Consider the following 19966-nt stretch of genomic DNA (forward strand, 5'->3'; position numbering starts at 1 on the left):
ATCGGCCGACAAACATGATGGAGTTGAAGGCGGGGCTTGGTTACACCAGTCGACCACACTTCGATGTAGTATCATTGCCGTACCAAAACAAAGATTACAGTTTGTTAGTGCTGCGCCCGCACAGTCGCTCGCTGGCTGCCGTTGCCAGGCTGCAGAAGTCTATGGACGGTCTGGACGTGTCCCGGTTATGCAGCCAAAAGAGTCAGCGGATAGTCCGTGTACTGATGCCGCCCTTCAAGATCGAGCGTCGCTATGAGCTGCCCGCCCACATGCAAAACTAGGCATCCGGAGGATTTTCCAAGTGCAGGCGGAGTTCGGCGGTATCACGTCGCGAAACATCTTTGTCAGCAACATCATCCACAAGGCGGTAATGGAGGTGAACGAGAATGGTACAACGGCTGCGGCGGCGGGAGTGGTCGTTGTCATATATTCGCGTCCCATTGTCGCGAACTTCACTGCAGACAGACCATTTTTCGTATTCCTCTACCACAAGCGTGAAAAAATCGCATTGCTGGATTGGTAGCTTATACTGAGGGGATATCATGCTCGTTGGTTCTCTCTTGTACCGTATCTATCTATCATTTTGTTTTATTTTTAACGTCCAGCAGTAACCACCGGTTCTTGCTTCCATTCGAATCAATTTCCATAAGTGCGGGTTTTGATGCTGGTTTTAGTGGACGCACAGAAACGCATCGACGTAAACTGAGCTGCTAATAAATGAAGCCTATTGAGCGGGTTATTTGTGTACCAGAAGGCCGGCTCCATGAGGGCTGAAAGTCTCTCGTTGACGCATGATTTCGAAATTATCCAAGTGGTACTTACTCCATCGTTTTACGCGTATTCTGCTCTTTCGAAATAGTCTGCTCCCGGGTGCACTGAATACGCGTCACTATGCCCTTTTTTGGCAGAAAGTACTCTACCTGTCATGAGATAACAATTTCTTATCATGTAATGAAACGCCAAGTATGTCACCCAAAGCTTCTCTGTATTTTAGCAGCTCCTCACGCTCCACAGCATCTCCTCGAAGTGCCTCTACCCTCCCTTGTCGGCGTACGGCGACTGCCGACCGCCGGGGGCCGCGAGCGGGGGCAGCCCGCGAACCCTGCCGACCGCCGGGGCCACGAGCCGGGCCGCCCTGCGAACCCTGCCGACCGCCGGGGCCGCGAGCGGGGGCAGCCCGCGAACCCTGCCGACCGCCGGGCCACGAGCCGGGGCCGCCCTGCAAACCCGACACCCACCACCGCGGCGGCGGCGCGACCCCGCCGCACCCCCGCCCCAGCAGGGGCGCAGGACACAAAGCACAACTGCACTTCAGACCTATCATTATTGGTCTTTTATCATCTTATCATCTTTTTGTAACCATAATGCCGGTCTGATAAATCAGCAACATCCCTAACTTCAAGGCTATGTTCCACACTTAAAGATATCAAAGCATACACCTGAACTCTTGCTACACTTTAAGTATAAAAGACCTCTCTAGACAGCAATTTTCGTCGATTTAGTAAAGTTGGTCTTCAACATGTCATTCTTTGATTGCGTCGTTTAAAATGTGCGTGACGCTTCACGTACTTCCAAGGTGATCGCACCAAATGGTCACCCTAGCACTCGCTCGTAGGTCTCCAACTCGCCGAGAGATTGACAGTGGCGGTACTGTAAGTGTTTACTGGAGTAAATATCGCTAGGGGTTCGCGTTTTGGCTTTTCTCGTTCTTGCATATTTGTCAGTGAGTTTAAGGCGTTTGTTGAATTCGTATGCTCGGTTATGGCGGCATTCTCAAATTTTCGCTTCTGCGGCGCTGGTCGCACTCCTAGTGTGAACCCGATAGGGTGAGACGGCCAGCGGGGCCTGCACTTCGCTCCGTCGCCTACAGTCGCTGGATCTCGCAGTGGAGGCTGTGTGACTAACTAAGCTAACGTGCGTGCCTTCTATCGTTTCCGGTGGGTGCCTTAAGCTTATCCCCTCAGGTTACTCTATGGCGAATTGGGAATCAAAACAGGCTTCGGCATCGCATAGAGAAAAGAGTGCTTCGCGCCACTTTACCCACATTCCGAGACCACTAAATTTAGGGACCAACGTCTTGCTTGCAAGTTGCGTGTTGCGTAAATGTAGTTATTGATGCAATGCGTGGGAGGTCACATTCCGCGACATACAACCCGCACATGATTATCCGCACATAGCACAATCCGCACATGGAATATGTCATCGTCGGGACAGTTGGCCATGAAAAATATAGCCACCTGTCGGATTCCATACGAAGCAGGCAATCTTTCACTCATTTTAGTAAAGGACATAGGAATGTAGGATACCTGTACCATGTCCCCTGGTGTCTGGCTGGGATTTGGGGAACTTTATATGTAGCAAACACAATGTGTTGTTGAATCTGAACAAACTTCGCGCCGATTTGGCAAAAAAGCTTTCATAACTAATGTTGCATGCTGTTCACTTAACCACCCTGCAAATGGTCTGATAATCTGTCTGGGGCGTGCTGTGCTTCCTCATGTTGGCATTACATTGGCCCATATGATTCAGTGACCCAGCAATGTTACAAATGATCGGCCCATGATTCAGCCCGCTGGAAAAGTTATTGAAGAATTTGATTGAGCTTGTGATTCAGAGCGGCATTTTTCAAACTGAGCCGACTCGGCTCACGACTCAGCCCAAACCGATTGGCTCTTAAGCCGAGTCATGATTCAGCTCGAGTCGAACATGAATCCGTTAATTTCTGAGCTATTCGCCCGCGAAGATGTGCAGGCCTTTTCTTACAGACTATTTTAAGGTCATTCAGGCACGCATGACGCCATAGAAACGTGACTTAAATCATGCCACCCTATTGGTCACGTGGCGTTGAAGGAAAAAAGAAGAATATAATCGTCCAGCCGCTTATATCTGGCGTTTATAAGCAGGACTGTTGGACAAAACGTATGCCACTTGGTTCTTAATCGATGTTGAGCAGGCCGGGCAGGGTTCAGTCACGAAACAAGTTTTGCCCCACGTAAAGTTAAAATTTGGACGTAAGTGGGTTTTACGGACGCCAACTTTTTGGACTTACTAGTGAACTTTTCCGGGAGTGAGTTTGCGTTCGAAAAACATAATATATCGCCATAACCGATCATATAATTACGTATAAACACCTTATAGTCATGGCAACATATGCAAGAACAGCATTAGGAAGGGCCAAAATACGAGCACATAATCATTGTTCAGAAAACATCTCTAGCACCATCATGGTCACCTCTCCGGGGATTGAAGTGTTACACGTGAGTGCTAAGGTGGCAATTTGGCACGGCCAGTTCGTCATACAAAAGCTCCGTGACGCAATCAAGCAGTGGTGTATTGGGGGACGTATTTACTAAAAAAGAGAAAGTTGTGCCCCGGAACTATCTTTTTACTTAAAATTCTAACTGCAATACAAAAGTTATTAGCAAATATATTTCATCACATCTGATGCATGCTTTAATACTTTCAAATGTGGAGCATTCATTTGGATTTTCACAAGCGAGTTGCCAGGTGTCGAAGAGTTTGCTAGGAGTGGTGCCCATTATCTATAGGAATGTATACCCTTCTACGACAGCCTGCATTGATGGTGCATCACCAAGAATCTTTGGAGGTGTCCGCTCATATCGGACGGTTCTCGCCTGAACTGTCGCTTCCTGTTCACCCGCTAGGTGACACTACCTTGTGTTGGTTAAGCCATCCAGTTGTACCGAGTGTGGCCGGGTCACTGACTTCTGATTTTAATTGTTTTCACTAGGTGGCACGCACGCACTGTTTGGGTAACCGTTGGGCTTACGGGCACTGTTTAGGTAACCGTTGGGCTTACGCGCATGATTCTGGCCCGTGTGTCGAACCCGAGGGCGAGGACGTGGATGCCTGTTCGTGGAGCCCCGATCCATCGCGAGGAATGCACCCTTGTTCAGTCCAGGCTGCAGGATTTAGCGTTTCCACCGGGCTCAGGCTGAGCCATGCAGGAGCTAAATGTGCATCAATGATTATAATTAAGCGTTTTTATTATATCATTCTTGCTTCAGATCTTCAAATGTGCAATATGCCCTTCAAGGGCACAGGGCATATAACGCAGATAGGAAACGAAAAGATAACATAAAAAAGGAAAGGCAAATATCCCCTTCAAAGAGGCAATGTTCCACACTTGAAGATAGTAATGCAATCATCAGGGATGATGAATCATGCTCACTTATGACTGTCGGTATTCTTTGAGGTGCAGTTGTTCGTTCCGGTTGAGACCACCGTCACTGTAGATTGTAACGTTAACGATCTGACTAACACCGCTCTGGCGGTTGACAGCTACGGTGGCTCGAACCGGGCCGCTGCTGCTATCATCAACGCCTTTCAACAAGACAGCAGAGACGGACTGGCTACTTGAAATCCAATATCATAGATCCTAAGAAGACCTGCTGCGAGAGAGAGAGAGAGAGAGAGAGAGAGAGAGAGAGAGAGAGAGAGGGGGGGAGAGAGAGAGGGGAGAGAGGTGAGTGAGTGAGTGAGTGAGTGAGTGAGTGAGTGAGTGAGTGAGTGAGTGAGTGAGTTAGTGAGTGAGTGAGAGAGGGAGAGAAAGAGAGGGAGGGAGAGCGAGAAAAGAAACGGCTCGTCAAAACGCTGGAAACAATCCATTAATCAGGTTTCACCATTCTCTGCTCCGACGGCCTCGAAGGCAGGGCTACATGAGACACACGGAGCCACGTGAATGCTGTTGAAAAACACATGGTTGTTATCGCTGAGTCAGGCAGCCGCTACGTGACGCATTTTGCGTCCGAGTTCGGTCGGGCCATGCACTTGCTCAACGAGCTACACTCCGTGAGCCCGCAGTGTGACGGCTACATCAATGTGCTCGGCTGCGATGGCACGGCCGTCAACACCGAGACGATAGGCGTGTTCCAACTGCTTGAGCTGTTCACAGCGTCACCCGTACACTGGTTCAACGAGGTGAACCTGCTCCATCTGCTGCTGAGCTTGGACGGCACAGCCACGGGATCGATTTTGTCTGGACCCATCGGCAAGACCGGCGCCTGAGAGGTCGGGGAGAGGGACGTTGTGGCATTCAAGCCTATTCCGGGGCACGTACCAAACCTTCCGGTCGACCTGATTCAACAGCTGAGCACAAACTAGCAGCTGCTGTACCTTCTGGCCTCCGGCGTTCAAAACAGCTTTGTCCGAAACGTGGCAGCCCAGCGGCGAATCAGGCCATCGAACCATGTCAGGTTAATATGAAAACGCATTTGTCCTCCAAGTTATGGCGTTGAATATGTATGTCGCAATGTCAGAGTCACACTTAAGGACTCTGGATATCGGCATAATTGCATGCACTAAAGAGGCGCAATTACTTTTGTGTTATCTAATGCTCAGTGTGTAATGTGTTGCTCTAATGTATTCACTTATGTTTTCAGCTGGTTGACACTGATCGCAGGCCAGTTCCTAGTTTACACCTCTACTGAGACCTCTAGAAGCGCTCTCAAGGGCCTCGTCTAGTGCGTGGTCGGCCACTATGTGCTTGTATGGTCCGCCATCCGGCAGAACAGCAGCTGCGACTTTGGCTTACACAACTTGTTCCGGAGTATCGAGCTGCTCCGCGAGCTACCGCGGCACGCATAGGCCACGGTGCAGGCAGTCCTCCAGCGTAACGGGTACTGGGTCCGTCTGGTACAGCTTCTGCTGGACATGGTGTGGGATTAAAACCGCATGGTCCGCGAACAGGTGCCTCCGATTATCGCACCGCTCGTGAACAGCAAACCGAGGGTCTTCTTCATTCCATGGTCTTCGCCATCCCAGCGATAAATTTTGAGTCCGTGAGGTACTCCTAACCGATACCCTGGCGTGAGCCAGTCGCACAGCCTCCACTGCGAGATCCAGTGACTGTAAGCGGAGGAGCAAAGTGCAGGCCCCGCTGGCTGTCTCACCTTATCTGGTTTACACTAGGAGTGCGACCAGCGCCGCCCTGCCGACGACGTCTGGGGCTGGAGCTGCAGCTTCGGCAAAATGCGGAACACAGCCGGGACGATATTTCTGCTACCGTGAGATCTTCGCCAACGCGCGTTTTGGGTTTCTGGTCCGTGAGCAGCTGGTATTTGGGCCGGTGCATCGAATACGCAGGTTCGGCAAGGAGCAAGATGTGCATGGAGTTACTCTACCTCCCGCTCCTTCTCTACGCGCGTGGTGCAGGCTGCAGAGCTTGGTATATGTATTAAGTTGCACATCAGACAATATATTCTGGGTCATATGCTATGCATGGTTTGGTTTGCATCACGTGAGTTGTCTTAGAGAAGTGAAAGTCTAATGCAATAGTAACCGACATACTCGTACAAGTTTATACTCAACAGCACGTAATTTTTCCGCCATATGGCGATCAATCGGGCCATGTCTGATTCGCATATTAGACCATAGACCGGGACATTCTTGTACGACGTCTTAAGGAGCGCTGGGTAACATCGTTTCCATAGCAAATATTTTGTGTCGCTTGCCGCCCACGGCTTGGCGTTACCCGCGGCGGCGGACGCCGCCCAGCATAGGGTGACTGCAACGCCGGACGTCGGTTTAAGGCGATATTTCGATGGGCTCGCGCGTCACGAATTTAAGTTTTTGGGAAGAACTTTTGCTATGTCTTGTACTTTTGGGCTCGTGTGCCAAAGAAGTTATTTGTCCCACTTGGTTTTGTTACTGATGACACACCCTAGTGTCCAGTAGAGGATAATTAGCGTACGACCCTAGTTTAAGCATTATTGCCACTATTGCAGCTCCTATTTAGTTCAAAGAGTTAAGATTATGCGGTACAGTCCACTGCCCTCCCAATTTTAAGGCTTAAAGACCTTAAGGTTATGATCTATACGCCCGCAAAGATGCGCGGATTTTTTTCGTGCAGATCATTTTAAGGTCACTTGGACATGTACCAGGGCACACAAACAACATTCGAACATTGTCGCCCATTAGATCATGGAAATAAATACCGGGTAGAACAAAGTTCGGTTTAAAAAAACCAGCAATATCAATCTAGAAATACTCTAAATCTGCGATATATGCTACTTCTCTTGTTCGTACTGAATATTTCGCAGCCAGTAAATGAAGGTAGCGTTGCGCTGGTTCCACAATAGTGAAGGCATTTAACATTTCAATGAATGCTGCGCCCGTAAGTTTGGAAGAAGCCTTCACGGAGCTATACACTTAATAGCATTGACAATGCGTTTTGGTTGATAGCAACAAATTCAGCATTTTTATAAGGAACATGTAGAAAACCTCGGAACGCTCGGCTTTGAGCCTACTGTAGAACTGTGCTTATAAATCCAGCAAGTTACTGGTCGAGCCACTGGGACCAGTGGATTTACCGCGGAAGTCTTCACGACGTACCGTGCAAGAAGACTTTGACCCGGTACGCCGTGCGAGTTTGGCTTTTCAGACAAAAAAAAATGGTGCACGGATCGGCCCAAAACAATCAAACACGTTTTCATCTGGTGCCAAGTCCATCAAAATTGGCCTAACAGAAATCGATACACAGCTCTGTGAAAAGCAGGCCTTTAACAGGTGAACCCTATGGGCGAATGGGAAACGTATGCTTTGGAGAGGTTTTGCTACCAAGGTGCTTCGGTGGAGACTGCATCAGACATGCGGCGTTCAAGGCCATGAACAATATAGTCGTCAAGTTGTTCATGTCTGGCGTTCGTGAGCACAGTTTCCAGATGCAACAGACTTGAACCGCCTCTTGATCATCGCTGTGTAGGCAGTGCAAAATTCAAACAAGAACCACATTGTGTGTTACATGCCACAAGAAGCTGGACATGGGTACTGGACATAACGGAAATAACACCTGTAATCGTCGTAATAGCGAAAACTCAAAAATAGTGCCACAACCGAGCATGTGAATACAGCAGACGCCTTAAACTCACGGACAAATATGCAAATACGAGAAAAGGCCCTGAGCAAGGCAAAGCCCTGAGCAAGGCAAAGGCCTGAGCAAAAGGCAAGCTGACGATATCTATTCCAGCAGACACGTCCAGCAGCGTCACTGTCATCTCTCAGCGAGTTGGAGACCCACGAGTGAGTGCTAGGGTAACCATTTCGTGCGGCCAGTTTAGCAACACCTTTAACGTCATACAAACTTTCCGTGACGCAATCAAAGAATGGAATATCGAAGATCACAGTTGCTAAATCGGAAAGTGTTGCTGTCTAGACGGCTCTTCTCTTATTAAAGTATAGCAAAAGTTCTGGTGTCTGCTTCCATATCTTCAAGTGTGGAGCATTACATTGAAGCTAGGACTGCTGCTGATCCCTCAGACCTTCATTATGGGTACAAAAAGATCAATTCAATGGTTAAGCGTGATCATCACAAAATATTGTCGGAGCTTGAGCTTGCTTTTACCAGGCACTCGGATTGATCGCGACATCGGTCACAGGTCAGCCTAATTTTGATGAAATGTACTTCAAGAAAGGGAATACCTCATCAATCGTGACCTTGCATTATACGTTTCTCAGGTGAGTGCGCTGTTTATCGTCGCAGGTGCGTAATCCGCAGTAGCGTTGTCAAATGACGGGATCATTGGGCAATGTGTTTCGAGGGTGTTAATCCCCGACGTCGTGGATGATAAAAAACCAATAATGACAAGACATTGTTACCTCAATGACAGGTAGAGTATGTTCTGCCACAAAAGAGCATAGTGACGCGCATTCACTGCATCTGAAAGGAGACTATTTCGCGAGAGCCAAATACGCGTGGAACTATGGAGTCAAGTAGCACTTGGAAAATTTCGAAAACATGTGTCAACGAGAGAAGTTCAATCCTCATGGAGTCGGCTTTCTTGTACACAAATAACCCACTCAATAGGCTTCTTTTATTAGCACCTTATTTGACGTCCATGCATTTTCTGCGCGTCCACTCAAACCAACACCAAAACTCGCACTTATGGAAATATGCAACCGGAACGGAAACAAGAACCCGTGGTTACTGCTGGACGTTAAAAATAAAACAAAATGACGGATGATTACGGCACAAGAGCCGACCCAATGCGCATGATATGCCCTCAAGGATTAGCCACCAATCCAGCAAACAAGGTGATTTTTTCACGCTTGTGGTAAAGGAAGACAAAACATGGTCTGTCTGCAGTGAAGTTCACGATAATGGGCACCGATTCTCTGAATATGACCACTCCAGCTGCCGCAGCCGTTGTACCATTCTCGTTCACCTCTATTACCGCCTTGTGGATGATGTTGCTGACAAAGATGTTTCGCGACGTGATACCGCCGAACTCCGCCTGCACTTGGAAAATCCTCCGGATGCCTAGGTTTCGCATGTTGGCGGGCAGCTCATAGCGACGCTCGATCTTGAAGGGCGGCATCAGTACACGGACTAACCGCTGACTCAGTTGGCTGTATAACCGGGACACGTCCAGACCGTCCAGAGACTTCTGCAGCCTGGCAACGGCAGCCAGCGAGCGACGGTGCGGGCGCAGCACTAACAAACTGTAATCTTTGTTTTGGTACGGCAACGACACTACATCGAAGTGAGTGGCTGGTGTAACCAAGCTCCGCCTTCAACTTCATCATGTTTGTCGGCCGATCGCGCGCGGTGTCAAAAACGGCTTCTGTCCGCCCTTGTCAAAGCGATAAAGCCAGGTGCCCTTGAAATACACGGCGCTGAAGAGCACCAGTACGGCGTTGCTGACGTCGGCACTTGTCACCAGGTCCTTGATGTGTCCGCGCGTTGCCACCGACGCCTGGTTGTTGATGACCTCAGCGGCCTTCCCGGCGTCTCTTGGTAGCACCTCCACCCCGGCTCCATAGTAGCGCGCTAAAAGGTCGCTGAAGGTGCGGCGCACACTGAAGCTGTGCTTGCGGTAGATCCTGTTGTACACTGACGTCGTGACGCCATTGCTGGCTCCAGACAGGACCGCCAAGGCCGAGCGGTAGCCATGGAGGAACGATGTGTCCTTTGGGCCGGACATTCCCAGCACAGGCGTCATCTGGGTGCAGCACACAAGCAAACGTTGTCATATCTCTCCTCCGCATTTAATCAATAAAGATCACGGTGCGGTGAGTTACGCTGTGTGTCTTGCGATAAGTTAACGCATGAGACCGGGTCTGGTGGCATATGCACTGGTTCCGGACTGGCATATGTGCCCGGGGCTGGTGGCATCTGCACGGGTTCTCGGTTGGCAGATGTGCCAAAAGCTGGTGTTGTCTGCACTGGTTCCGGACTGGCACATGTGCCCGGAGCCAGTGTTGATGGTAGGTCTTAATGAAAATCAGCCAACTGGGCTCTCACCTCGGCTCTAGTGGCACCTCTGGCGCCCAGCCAGACCTGCGACATCAGCAGCGACATCAGGAACGGTGAGATCACGTGGTTGGCCACCGGACCCGACGTCACCTCCCTCAGCAGCTTCATGTCCAGGTCAGTGGGCACACAGGCGCCTCCCAGCGTGGCCAGCAGCAGGAGTGGCGCCAGCCAGGCGCCTGAAAAGGCGAGTCATCTCGGGTCGCATAGAAACTCACAAGCTTCCTTTTTTGAGATATCGGTAAATTCCCAAAGATTGCCACTACGAGTGCATGACCTTCCAGTGTGTTGCATGTAACATCACCTCTCGTCTGATTTGTTGCCGATCACTGTCGCAAAGGTCCCGAGTACAAGAGCTCTGCATCAATACAGATTCTTTTGATGTAGATCAATTCAAATCTAAAATCCTCTGCATGTGACGCCCTGTCTATTTTAAGTTTCAAAAGTAAGTTTTTCCCACTTCCCAGTTGCTCAAATATCCCGCATAGTAACATGCGTCAACCCAAATTCCGACGGCATTTGAACTGCAAGGTAAAATGAAACATTAAAAAGGTCATTCTCACTTGGTTTTGAACCAGGTTGAGCGTGCGCAAAATTACTTTGCTGACAAATGCGTAGAGGGTTGAGACATGTCCTCTGTATTTGTTGGGCCTGTTTCCTTTCTTAGGAGTTCTCTGTCTACGCTGCAACAATTCTCCAGACACCGGCTTTATGTAGGATCATGGAAGGCGACACAGCACTAGTGATATATTGATCACGCCAGTTTTTTAAACGGTATTATTACCAAGGACATAGTGTATGGTCTACGATATTGCAGATTGTGTTTCAGTTAATGGAGTTGAACAGTAAGTTGTTCATTGCCTTCGCGAGGAACATCCGCTGAGTTCGATCTGAGCAATATTTCGTGACCACACATTTATTCCATGCATAAATTGTTTAATGGTCCGAGTGATAGGAATGAGCCAGATCTAACAGACCCAGCTTATGTTGACCTTTATAATAGTAGGTTATGGCTCATGGTGGTTTCGTACTTATGGAAGATCCAGAAATATCCATTGGCGCGTTACTGACACCGAGCTGCGCTCGATCGGCGTCAACCAGCTCTCACCTGCATTGCGTTTCATGATGTCCTCGTAGTGTTGAATGGGAGTAGAACGAACTCTGTTACGTGAGATTATAGTTGACGTCCGGCTTGGTTCGCTTTCAGCAGTGACGAGACGATGAAGCCAGGATCTGTGGGATAAGAGATATAACGCAGTGAAACTTGGATGGATGGCGCTAAAGCCACGAAACTTGGATCAGTAGCATGGCTTTTCACCTTAGATCGACAGGCTAGTAACACCCCATCTCTCGCATTTTGACCTAATCTCATCTAAAGGGAAAATGGTGAGACTTTATGCTCGGTCTTATTTTCAGCTTTTCAGAGATAACTCGCACAATTTTTAAGTTGGCAAGGTTTATCTCCGGTGCTCTGCATGTTGCATAAAACTGGTGTAGCACAAATGCGATACATCACTCTAAATTTCGTGATTTTAAGATAATAGCGCAAATTTTGATCTGCATGCTGGATGACACTTTTTTTGGACCTGCGTTTAGATTTTGTTTGATGAAATCGACGGTAATGCATCATTTCTCAGTTTCAATACCATCATTGTGCTTCTAAGCTGAAATGCACAATTTGGTAGTTAGTTTAAGTTTTGGGCTTACGTCACATCAGTGCGGAAACAACGCGTCTCCCGCGGGACTGTCCGCTTTCCCGCAGAAAATACGCGTGAGTACTATTTTGTTCTGGGAGGATAATAAATTAAAATGTATGACTGAATGTCTGAGAATGCTTCGCAGTGTTGTTGAATATACGTCCGTGACATTACATTGTTTGCTTGCATTCACATGCTCGGTTATGCAGCTATTCTTAAGTTATTTGATCCCTGTCTTATGTGTGTAATAAGTTGTACGATCGCGGAACTTTCGGCATTATATAGCACAAAATGTAGTTGATGCTCGACAGTTGCATTGAACACATTCGATTGGTTGAAGGCTAGAAATCGTGCTGATATGCACTAGACGCGAATATCTATAAGGATCACATTTGTCTGACCTGGGCATCACCTAACCAGTGAGTATACTTGGCACACGTGCTGAAGTGTACAATGAGTACATCGCAGTATATGGAGGCGTACAGCCAACTCCTGAGGTGGCAGTATTTGGGTGATGTTCTCATGGCGTACGCCTGTGCGGCCTTGAAATAGTGTGTACGAAAGAGTCTGCGCGAAATAGACTGCACATATTCGCAGGTGTCAACTATAGAAACCAAACGGTTTTTAGTCTCAACAAGGACCGGGTTCTGAATGGCACTGAATGATCTTAATAATAGACATCTTACTTCAAAATGCAATGCAAAACAACAAGCTCCCATTACACTCATCTTATACTTTCTTTAAAGGGCGTGTAACGCCTCTTTTTTCAATAATTGTTAGATCAGAGGCGTACTATGTGATCAGTAGTTCCAATTTTCTCTAACTCCTTCAGAATACCACGGAATTTCTATTTGAAACTGGCCGCTCATACGGATGAAATCCATTGGATTCCTTGTCAACCACCATGAAAATATTGCATTTCACTTGCCTTCCTCTTCCACGTGTGTGTTATGTAATGTTTGCAATATACTAATCTCTCAACACGCCTGTGTAGTAAAAACCACGAAGGTATGAAACGCTCTGTTTACACTCAAATATATACGAACGTTAAAGGTATTATCCCGCGGATTTAAAGAAACCTTATACTATACAAGGCGATATATACCAGGTAAAACCGTCCCGACAACGTTCTTCTCAGCAAAGATCCGTATTTGACGTCACCGAGGGCACCTCTTTAACGCTGAGACAGTCGCACGCGTTATAACGGCCATGAGAGATGGCATGTATTACAACACGCTTGGTGGGTGGAATGATTCGTGAGGTCAAAGAAGATATGAATGAATGAAAAAACTTGACAGCAATGCCTGATTTTGAAGACATTTCAAGAAGCGAGGCGGTGATGTAGAACCCATGAAGGAAACTTTTTGAGGACGATCCGTTGCGTTTTACGCCAAAGAAGTGCTTGACGTAAGGGCTTATCTATGGCTTCGGAATCACCAGATGACCTTTATCTGGTGATATCTGGTGAAAATGTACCCTTAAGTTGCCAGTTTATTTCGTGCATCACAGCTGCCGTTCAGCGGTGTATTTACCCCTAGCGAATCCATGGGGCTTCTGAGTCCCAGTTGGCATTTGGATGGGGCTTCGGTTTGGCAGATCACGCCCGACAGAACAAAATGGTCGCATCGATGTAGCCTATGACGGTGTACGGGACGGAGTGCGGGCATATCTCTAACCTTGCTGCCTGAAATATATTTGAAGAGCAGTGGGGCATGGCAGCCCAAGAAGCACATAAGGTGCCCCAAGCTCCTCGGCAGGAGGTCCCGACCCGGAGCAGGTCAGGCGCATTCGCGCGGCTCCATCTAAGAGGGAAAGTCGAGTCAATGCACACTGGGGCTTAGTCATTCACTAGAGCTAGGCCCTGACGGTTGCTGGTTTCGTAGTGCAAGAGGTACCGCTGCTTTGCTCATCTTTGCCTGGAAAATACCGAATAAGACCTGTTCGGGCATTAACGCGCTCTCAGCCTAAGAGCGCGCTCATCAGCCTAAGAGCGCGTCATAACCAACGTCCATAACCTTTTTGGCTATTCATAATGAATGCAGTGGATCAATTAACAACGATCTTCCTCGTCTAACAGCAGGCTCAGGTTACAATACTGTCGACCGTGCAATGTTATCTCGCTAACGCAGAAGCAGCATCAGATGCACTGCAGCGGGTCCATGGTCTCCACCGCCGGCTTCAGCACCCGGAGTGCCGCACGGATGGTGCCAACATCGAGCTGGGACTTGGAAGCCACGCATCCACCTTGATAGCGTGCTGTTTGAAGGCAGCGGGCGTTCATGACATGCTGGGCGAATGCACAGATCTTCCGGCTGATAGAGCGTAGTGTGACAGCATTGGCGACATCAAATCCCTCCATCGACCCTCGGCCGGTGGATGCTTGCTGAGTTGCTAAGTTGAGTGATTGAGTCGCCAACGGCTGAAGACACCCTCGGTCTGGACGTGCTGTAGGTCCTGAGTATTCAGCAGAAGCTGGCACACCTGGCGCAGTGGGCGAGCGATTCCCGAGGACAGTCCAGATCGTTAGTTCGGTGTTGGGCACGCGACTTCATCCGCCGAAAGTCAGATGGGCATGCTCGCGTCCCGGTGATAAATCCAGGCCTGAGCATGACAAAGGCTCCAACAGTGAAAAACGGGCAGCGCGGGATGCCTGGGTATTAGGGAACCGAACGGTGCGCAGCTTTTTCCATCGTCCTTTTTGTTTTTGTTAGACACCCAACACATGCACCAGTGGCGTATCCAAGCTCTCTCCCTTTCAATGCGGACTCACTGGTGGAGGGCCGACTCATATCCGTTGATGTCGTTAACCGTTCTGTCGCACGCAAGACAGTAATAATTTAGTGAGATATTTTTCTCGATCTTGATCACTACATGGCAATGAGGTGGCGGTATTCGTGCGTTATGGATGTCTGAGTGGCCACGAAAATTCGGGATGAGTTCGCGGGCAACAAGCGAGAAAACAAGAGGGTTTCAAGTCTTAAGTCTTAAGTCTTAAAGGTATGGCTGTGAACGGCATTGCATGACCTCCAACATGGCTATCTCATTTCAAAATCCCATACAAATGTGAATCACTTCCTTTCTTCAATTATGGTTCACAATGATATATTCTGCACCGTTATGACAGTTCCGAATCTGTCGTGGAGAATCATTTTAATGGTCATGTGTGGTATTGTATAAGTCTAGGCAGTCACTGTTTTTCGTTTTAAGGAAATCTTGAACAAGCACATTAAGTTGTTCCCTGTTGACTGAATTATCGGAAAATATTAAGAAGTGCGAGGCTGACCTCCAAATCCACAGCATCAATTTGGGACAACGGGTATGCTGCATCTGGCGATTTTGCAAAACGAGATCGAAAGACATCTTTGTCCACTGTTGGCCAGTTAGTTTTCAGGTGACCGGCGTGAGTTCGGTCGGAAAAAGCGGAGTACAAACTCTGGAATTCCCATCCACAGCCTAGGAATTATCGCGTCATCATATCGCGTTACCCACAGCGGCTTTTCCTTAATTTTCGTCCGCTTTTAAGAGCGCTCCCAAACGTGGCATGCTACCACAACCGATAGCAAAAGCAAGTTGCATTTTTTAGAGAGCTAAAAAGGCATAAATTTAAAAGCGTATGACGTAACCCTACTCACCCGGAGCGACACTGTTCACCGCCCGACAACACGCAAAGCTTTGACTGTTAACCCTCGTTGACGCCTCGTGGCATACACTTCGATGCGTCATCCCCGTGACCTGTTGACCCCCGACCCGTCCGTCACTGGCAACGGTGGGCGTACGGTGACAGGCTGTGGTCCGATTCATGGCCCTATACTCTAACAGGCTGGGCGACCGGACTTTTACAAAAAAAAGGTTTATTTGAAATCCGTACCGGTTTAATGATCTCACTCTTCAATTTCAATGAATCGTTGTGGCAATCATACAACTACAACGAATTTTTTTAAGACTGGTTTAGTACTGGTTTAATTACCGATTAAGTATTACAGCCTAAACTAACATATTGGCAGAATGGCATCCCCAATAGTCTAAGAATGCCACTAAATGTGGCAATTTATACATTTCTGGTGCCCGGGAGATATCACAAACGTGCACTGGCTATGCACGCAACTTATGTATTTTACTCCGTCGATTGTTCATCACTCTCGCCGAATATTTGCGTCCAGATACGTACCATCATGAGGTTTGTGTAATCGTCTTGCCTGAATCACGTCGGGTAGACCTCAATAAGCAAACACATTCTTTAAGTTATTGCATTTTTTGTTACATCAAAATTTGTACTGACAAGCCGAGTTTGGTGTGCAGTCCATCATGATTTGCTCTCATGTTCATTCCGCTCTTCCAGTCTGATATTATCCATGCATTAGACGTTACAATAATATTAAAGCAAGCTTGTTGGTGCTGGGCCAGACTGTCCAGTGATCGAGGGCGCAGAATAGGGAGGGGGTGCTGAGCAGCGATAAAAGACTCAGCCCGCTCCCCTGGTCTGACGCATGCTAACGGCGGGCAGGTTGAAGGGGAATCCCACGTGCAGTAATGTCAAAACAAACCATCCGCAAGCGCGGTGTCTGTGAACGTGCGACATTTAGAGCCAGGCGGCTGGCCGCATGCTAGTGCATGTTAAACTAGTATTTGAGAACTTCGCGTCCCAAGCGTTCGACTATTAATGAGTCTCCTCCAAAGCTGCCACGACAAGCGTGAGGGGGGCCGCGCGCCACCCCGCACCCCTGCGCTGTGCCTGCGCGCTGCGGGCCCGTACGTTGTGCGCATGCGCCGTAGCTGCATCGGAGGCGGCGCCGATATAAGGCGGGCTGACAGGCAGAAGACATCGTCGATCTGTTCGGTGCTTCTGCCCGAATTGGCTACACATCCTTTATACGTCGAGGGTTCACTCCAAGTGTTGTTGTTTGCTAAGGAGCTCCATTTCTCTTCGTCGTTGCCGTTCGCTACCGTACGGTTCACGCTTTACCGAAATACACAGCTTTCACTTACGCTTTGCTTTTGTTATCGACCAGAAAATGGCATTTTCGGAGACAAGCGAACAAATGTCATACGCGGATGCTGGCCATGGTGATGACCGCTGCCGCATAGCAGCCTACCAGACATATGCCTGGATCACACAAATAGATCATTATTTCATGGGGTTCCATGTCTATGGGATTTGTGTTGTTCTTTTTTGGGAGAGGGTCGAGACACATGTCTGCCACCAGGGGCACCTCTGTTTTTTGTTGTTTTTTTACTGCAAGTTGATGAAGGTGAGCTCTTTCAGTAGGTCCAGGGTTCGGGCTGACTGAGAGCTGGAAGGTGTGGCATGCTGGCCATCCGGTTCATAGATCATTACCTCATATTTTTCCATGTCTGTGTCCGGAGTGCAAGTGTCACATGACGTGCCGTCTCTCTCTCATCAAAGTATAGACTCGTGAGACCTGCCCCGAGGCACCAGGCTTCTCGAGGTTCTAGTTGTGTCGGCTTTTGGCACCCGTCTGACGATGGTCGGCTTTTTCCGGGTCTCTTCAACCAACTGAAGGACACTTACCCTGCTCCATGAGGGAAACTTAAAGAGCATGTTCTACATCTTTATAGGGCTTCGAACTGAAATAGCAATGTTAAAGATCATTCGGTGCAGGTCACAGCACTGTCCTTCTTAAGACCTAAAACCGTCCAGTGTCCAGATCTGTGCTCGACACAATTTTTTAACCGGCTCAGGACCAGTTCACAGTTTCTGGGATCCGATGCAAATCAAACTCAAAACCGTTCTATTTTTTCAGCTCAGTTCAGTCTCATTGCTCGCATTTAAAATTATTGTTTATGACTTACGCAGCTTGCAAAATCAAAAATCCGATTCAGTCCTGGCTTGTTACTTTTTGACTCGTGAGCCATGTGACTCATGCACATTCATATACATGTATATATAAATATATATATATATATGCATTTATTTAGCTCTATCTTATGGAAAAGGTGTAAATATCCTAGTAGCAACTTTATAGTTTGAGCCTGGCAAATGCAGTGCAGCAACAATATCTTTCCTGTAACCTGTTACCAAGCAGCTCTCTCAGGTCTCAGCTCAAGCTAGCACATTCTGTCTGCCACCAATGGCCCGGTCCCATCAGTTATATAGCATTGAATGCGGACCAAACGGCGATATACATGCCGGTGTGCAGCCCGCGCCTGCCAATCGCCGGTCAATTGCATTCGCACGAAAGCAGCCACCTCTTGACTGGCCAGTACTAGTCATGCTGTCGGCGATGGCACGTCAGCAATTATTCAACATCGGATTGTGGTTATTGCAATGGCGGTTAGCTGGTATAAGGAACAAACATGTGATGTCCATACCTTACTTATGTAATAAGAAGTGCGAATTGCAATTGCAATTCTTAAAAACAACCTCAGCAAAATTCCACATTACTGTCTTCTGGTAAGCAAGTAACTGAACTGAACTGAAGTGAACTGCACTAAAGTGAATTTAACTGAACGACTGAACTAGACATATGCCAACGTGCGTGCCGACTTCCTTTTCCGCCGGGATGCCTCAAGCTTATCCCGTCAGGTTGCTCTATGATGAGTTAGGAACCAAAACAGGTTTCGGCAACGCGTAGATTAGAGTGCTCCGCGCCACGTTACCCACATTCCAAGACCACTTAATTTAGGGGCCAAACTCTTACTTGCAAGTTGCGTGTTTCGTGGATATAGTTATTGATGCAATGCCTGGGAGGTCACATTCCGCGCCATGCAATGCGCACATGAGACGAGTCGGCCTTGCCATATTGCTGTTTATTTTTATGGCCTAAATAATAGCATACTTACAGCAACAGCAGATCAAGTAGTAGTGAATCAGGGGTCAGGCATTGATTATTTCATCGTCGTGACAGTTGGCCATGAAAAATATAGCCAGCCGTCGGATTCTTTAAGAAGCAGGCAATCTTTTACTGATTTTAACAAAGGATTTGGGAATGTAGGATGCGTGTACGATATCCCCAGGTTCCTGACTACGATTTGGCAAACTTTGGTTCAGGATCAACAACATATTGTGTTTACTACATGGGAGTTACAATAACAAACTATGCGCAGATTTTGCAAGAAAAAAGTTAATAACTTATGTTTCATGCTGTTCACTTAACCACCCTGCAAATGGTCTGATAATCTGTCTGGCGCGTGCTGTGCTTCCTCATGTTGTCATTAACATTAGACCCATATGATTCAGAGACCCAGCATTGTTACAAATGATCGGCTCATGATTCAGCTCATGAACTTTATGAACAATTTGGTTCAGCTTATGATTCAGAGCGGTATTTTTCAAAGCGAGCCGACTCAGTTCACGACTCACCTCAAACCGATTGGCTCTTAAGCCGAGTCCTGATTCAGCTCGAGTCGAACACGAGTCCGTTACTTTCTGAGACATTGGTGCTTAATCGTCGATGATGAACAGGCTGTGCAAGCTTCAATCACGAATCACGTTTTTCCCAGATATTGTCAGAATTTGGACGTAAGTGGCTTTTACAGAAGTGATCTTTTTTGGACTTAGTAGTGAACTTTTCGGAAGGTAAGTTTCATTCGACAACTTGATACGCCTGCCTGCTCACATAAAATAAAGAGAACGCCTTGAAAAATGACAATATAGCAGAAACACCACTACGATGGGGCAACATACGAGCAATAATCATGGTTCAGAAAACACGGCACCGGCACGGTCACCTCTCCGGGGATTGAAGTTTTACACGTGAGTGCTAAGGTGGCGTGTCGCACGGCCAGTTCGCCGTACAAAAGCTCCTGACACCATCAAGCAATGTGTATTGGGGGATTGTGTACTAAAGAGAGGAAATTTGTCTCTAGAACTGTCTCTTTTACTGACAACTCTGCATACAATACAAAAGTTATTAGTGAGGTTATTTCAATCACATCGCTTGCATGCTTTATACTTTCAATGTAGAGCATTCCTTTTAATTTTGACAGGAGAGTTGCCAGGTGTCCATGAGTTTGCTAGGAGTGGTGCCCATTATCTAAA

General features: G+C 47.8%; 1 protein-coding gene across 1 annotated transcript; it reads right to left on the minus strand.

Annotated features, from left to right (window-relative positions):
- Nucleotides 1-9539: 9539 nt before the first annotated feature.
- Nucleotides 9540-15667, minus strand: LOC119102090 (serpin-Z7-like). The gene is made up of 4 exons (XM_037225454.1): nt 15600-15667; nt 11379-11503; nt 10262-10449; nt 9540-9959 (listed from the first exon to the last, which is right to left on the minus strand). Exons 2-4 carry the CDS (start codon nt 11392-11394, stop codon nt 9540-9542), a joined length of 624 nt encoding a protein of 207 aa, XP_037081349.1. The 5' UTR covers nt 11395-11503; nt 15600-15667.
- Nucleotides 15668-19966: the final 4299 nt, after the last annotated feature.

Source organism: Pollicipes pollicipes, unplaced genomic scaffold (genome assembly GCF_011947565.3).
Source record: "Pollicipes pollicipes isolate AB1234 unplaced genomic scaffold, Ppol_2.1 Scaffold_5570;HRSCAF=6592_pilon_pilon_pilon, whole genome shotgun sequence".
In the NCBI taxonomy this organism is placed as follows: Eukaryota; Metazoa; Arthropoda; class Thecostraca; order Pollicipedomorpha; family Pollicipedidae; genus Pollicipes; species Pollicipes pollicipes.

What these genes read in the sequence shown, in the direction of transcription:
- LOC119102090 (XM_037225454.1), bottom strand. An exon ending in GAGGTGCCACTAGAGCCGAG is followed by an intron (nt 9,960 to 10,261) that starts GTGAGAGCCCAG and finishes TGCTGCACCCAG; the next exon opens with ATGACGCCTGTGCTGGGAAT.